Source organism: Notothenia coriiceps, unplaced genomic scaffold, assembly GCF_000735185.1.
Source record: "Notothenia coriiceps isolate Sejong01 unplaced genomic scaffold, NC01 NC01_scaffold00011508, whole genome shotgun sequence".
NCBI classification, from domain to species: Eukaryota; Metazoa; Chordata; class Actinopteri; order Perciformes; family Nototheniidae; genus Notothenia; species Notothenia coriiceps.
In genome coordinates, this window is record NW_011344209.1 from 1356 (window position 1) to 6050 (window position 4695).

Consider the following 4695-nt stretch of genomic DNA (forward strand, 5'->3'; position numbering starts at 1 on the left):
TATATTTATTTTTGGTTATTTTCTTATAATTTAATTTCTCTTACTGTGTCGATGTATGCACCATACAAGCAGATTCCTTCCTGGAGGACTTGTTTTCATCTTGTCTTAGGTCTGCAGATAATTTGTAAATATATCTCATCTATCATTTGTATCTGCTTGGATCTACTTTAATGGGAAGTGTGTCATGAAGACTAATCAATGAGTGCAATGACCTGTGAAATGGGCTAACAACACGTCTGTTTGTCTCCTGCAGTGATGAGTCAGATGTGGTGGAGTCTCTGGATTCCATCTACTCTACAGGCACCTTTGTCCAGATCCATGAGATGCAGGACCTGGGAGACAAGCTGAGGATGATCGTCATGGGACACCGCAGGTTAGAAACGGGCGTAGTCATTGGTTGGAAAGAAAATGTATAGACTTTTTCTTACATGGCAAACAGTTTCCGTACCTTGTGTAGACCTCTGCTCTTTACATGTTATCCTTTGTCAGGATCCGGATCACTAAACAGCTGGAGGTGGAGCCTGAGGAGGTGGAGGCGGCCCCTGTGTTGTCCGAGTCTGAGACAGAGTCCCAACCCAAAACAACACCTAGACGCAGATCCAAACAGAACCGCAAGGACCCGGCGGCCCCTGCAGCGGAGCAGGTCCAGGAAAAGGTTTGTGACATCTGAAACCTTTACACATGCTGTCAGTATGTAACAACAACAACACGTTCTCCTTCTGTGACCTCCATCCTCCATGGTCAAAATAGCCTGATTTGAGCTGTGTGGCCATGAGTGTATTTTTTCAGCAAGCATTGATTTAAGCTTTGAGTGCTGTTCGGCTAGCCTCCGCACAAAGACCACCAGACTCTGGGACAGTTTTTTTATCACAAAGGCAATAAGACTGTAGACTCCTGAACCCACCACTCACATACTATATGTAAAACTTTTATTTTGTTTACTTCTGTCTCAAAATCTGAAATCCTTTATAACGGTGTGAAAGACCCAAATGTATGAACAAGTTTTAGACCAATATCACTTACAAATTCAGAAATCAAACTTTATGCCAAAGTAATAGCTCGACGATTGGAGAAAGTCCTTCCTCATTATGACCAAACAGGCTTTATGAAAAACCGATTCTCATCAGATAATATCAGGAGACTACTGCATGTTATTCATTTTGCAGCAGACATAACATCGCCTTGCGCCGTATTATCAGTTGATGCTGAAAAAGCTTTTGACAGGCTAGAATGGCCATTTTTGTGGCATACAATGCAAAGAATGGGTTTTGGGGCAAAATGTATGATTATGTTGAAGATCCTATATAATAATGCAAGTGCTATGGTTCTGACAGGCAATCAGTGGTCACCTAGATTTCTATGATCTACTACTGTACTTGGACGAGGTACCAACTACGAACTAAATTAGTTAAACATCTGGTTACAAGATACATTTGAATAAATCATGTCTTTTACCTCTCAATAGTGCCATGGTTGAACTAAACCTAAATACAGAATTGCAGATCGTCCAACACTTTAAGTATTTGGGAATCGATATATATATATATGCCTCATTAGACACAATAGTAGCAAAGAACTACAAAAGAATGTATACAACAATTAAAGATGACCTAAAAAAGTGGATTAATATAACAATTTCTTTAGCAGGACCTATTCAGAAGTTTGTCCCAAAAACCGTCTGGTGGAGATAAAGGTAACATACTAGCTAAGAAATTGAGTCTTGGTAGAACAGTCATCTTTATGATTGAAATTCGTCCTGCTAAAGAAATTGTTATATTAATCCACTTTTTTAGGTCATCTTTAATTGTTGTATACATTCTTTTGTAGTTCTTTGCTACTATTGTGTCTAATGAGNGGACTCCTCAAGGAGAAAAGAGAAACCTCATCCCCTTATTGTAGAGAGGTTGTCAGGATTTATTAGGCACACACACACACACACACACACACACACACACACACACACACACACACACACACACACACACACACACACACACACACACACACACACACACACACACAAGAAAGGAGGCCGTTATATTTTAGCATCATCATATTTGGATTCCTTCCTGCTGATCTGAGACTTAATCAAATACTGACTGCACATTACATTCTCACATAAAGGCTAATTAAAAGTTACATCGAAATTGCCTTCAGAACATTAAAGGCTAAGTGCGAAATCTGCAAATATAGCAAACTAAATAATGTTAATTTAAAAAAGCGAGGTTAATGTGTAAATGCATTACTACAATGATTTTGCCGTACTGTGCATACAATTCTCCTCCTGCTCCATTTTATTTAATTGTTTTTGTATTCATGTTTTCTTTCTATGTAAAAATTATGTGGATACAGATGAAAGAAAAATGGGAACAGGCTAAAGTGTTACTATGTTCGTATAAATCGCGAAATCTAAATAATCACAACCAAAATGAAACAACGTTTTGACAGATTGTGATGCAGTAAGGAGTCAGGACGGACCTATAGAGAGGGTTCAGAGCGATGATGTCCCGGATGGTCTTCACTATCTCTGCGGTCAGCGCCTGCAGAACACACACATCACACACACACACATCAGATTAGTTTCTTTATCTTTCCATTTCCCTCCTGTTGGTTCCCTGGAATGTGAGTTCTGTACCTTGACTTCCTCTGTGACGGTGAACTGTTCGTGTTGAATGTTGTCCACCTCCACCATCAGGATGTCAGAGGAGGACAGAGGCTGGAGCTCTGGAGTCAGGTCTGCTTCTGAAATCTGACAAAAAACAACATTAGAGCTGAAATCACAACCATATATAAACTACAACTCATCATCATTGTACTACAGCTAACGCCTAATGATAAGTACATAAACACTAAAGTTATTTAGGTGAATTTCCCCATTGGATAAAGCACCCTCATTGCCCTTTTGTAGCTTCTATATAACAGTTTCTGAAAAATGTGGATATGTCTAAAGAACTGAACAAAGAGAAAGAGCAACCTTTTTATTTGTTTGTACTTCTTTACTTTACTTCTTTGCTTTAAGTGCTGTCATTTGATAAGACACTTCACCCCAAATTGCTCCTGTGGGGTCTGCCTGCAGTATTAAGTGTATTTAAGTCGCTTTGGGTAATGTAATGGCATTTATATATTTCATTCAAAGGTGTTATTGTCTTAATTAATTAACTTATGTTTTTAAATATTGCAACGTATCTCTTTTACCATGGTGAACTTTGCCTTATTGTTTAATATATTAGTCAACCCTTTTTATTTTTCTGCACCGTACTGTTGCTGCTTTAACAGTTTTTTTTGTGACCAACTTTTTTTCTTTTTTTTTTTGCCCTCACAGAGTTTTATACACAGATACAAATTATATAGACAATAATAAAAAGAAAAAGAAAAAAAAGAAAGAAAATAATATAGGGAATCCCTTTCCCATGCCACCCGTCCCCCCCTCTTCCCACCCATCTTGCCATTTCACAGAAAATTCTACCTGATTGTTTGCAATCGTCTGAGTTCATCTATCTATTATATTATATATATTATAGCATAACAATTTATCCACATCAAATACATTCATAACTTTTTTTCCACATAACATTTAATCTGTTTAAACTGAATTGAGATTGACTCCTAATAATCTACAATTGCACCAAGGTGTGTAATGATATTACCAGATCAGCAGCTCTTTGAATAGCCTCTAATGTTTCCCCCTTAGCCTTATTAGCAGAAGCGACTGACAGCTCTGAGATTAGTAAATCATGGAAGGATGATATCCATTGCTTAATAAATAAAGTATGTGGGGGTTTCCATCGTATTACAATTATTTTTTTGGCTGCTGTTAGACCAGCGAAAAGCACCCTTTTCTGATGTTTCTGTAGGTCAAGAGAAGAATCATCATTCAACAATACAATATTTGGGAGACAGGGTATGTGAACTCCAATAATCTCAGATACAATGTCAATAACTTGTTTCCAGAACGTTCTTACTGCAGTACATTCATAAACCATGTGTACATATGGCTAGGAACCGTCCTTAATTGACAGCATTTTCTGGTTGACAGGTAATATCTGTGTATCATTTTATACTGTATCAATTGGTGATTGTGGTTACGCGATGTTAAGGAGATATTATTCCATATTCTCTTCCAATCAATAGTCTGCGTGTCATTTTTTAGATCTGCGTTCCATACTGCAGAGATGCCAATATATCCATATGATTCCAAGGAGCTCCATATGGCATGGTAGTACGTAGTTGCAAATAGAAAAAGAAAGAAGAGCCAGGCACATTATACGTGTCTTTCAATTCTTGGAAGGACATCAAGCCGTTGTCGTTAGTTATGTCAGAAAGATAATGTATTCCTGGATTTTGCCATTGTGGGAATTGGATTGCTTTTTTTCCAATATGTAGTAACAGGTTATGAACAATGGGTATGTTACTATGCCAATCTACAGACCAATTGCACCATTTCTCCACATGTTTCCACACTTTCACAGCTTGGCCAATAATTGGTCCAAATGTATGCATATGGCGACATGGCAGAAAATAAAACATCACCAAGTTTAAGGGGATAGACTATACTTCTTTCAATTTTAATCCAAGGTCCATTGGTGCTTTCATCAATCCAGTTTTTCAAGGCTCGAAGCGTGAAGGAATAATAATAGAGCTCGAAATTGGGAACATTAAAGCCTCCACTGTTTTAGTCATATTGTAGAACTTGTA

At 37.8% G+C, this 4695-nt stretch overlaps 1 protein-coding gene across 1 annotated transcript in view; it reads left to right on the plus strand.

Annotated features, from left to right (window-relative positions):
- The first annotated feature begins 257 nt into the window (after positions 1-257).
- The window catches only part of lonp1 (lon peptidase 1, mitochondrial), a 13027-nt gene continuing 8589 nt past the window's right edge, over positions 258-4695 (plus strand). The window contains exons 1-3 of the mRNA XM_010772625.1: positions 258-373; positions 490-659; positions 3701-3727. Of these exons, the coding sequence (XP_010770927.1) occupies positions 324-373; positions 490-659; positions 3701-3727 (247 nt within the window). The 5' untranslated portion in view covers positions 258-323. The remainder of the gene's footprint in view (positions 374-489; positions 660-3700; positions 3728-4695) is intronic.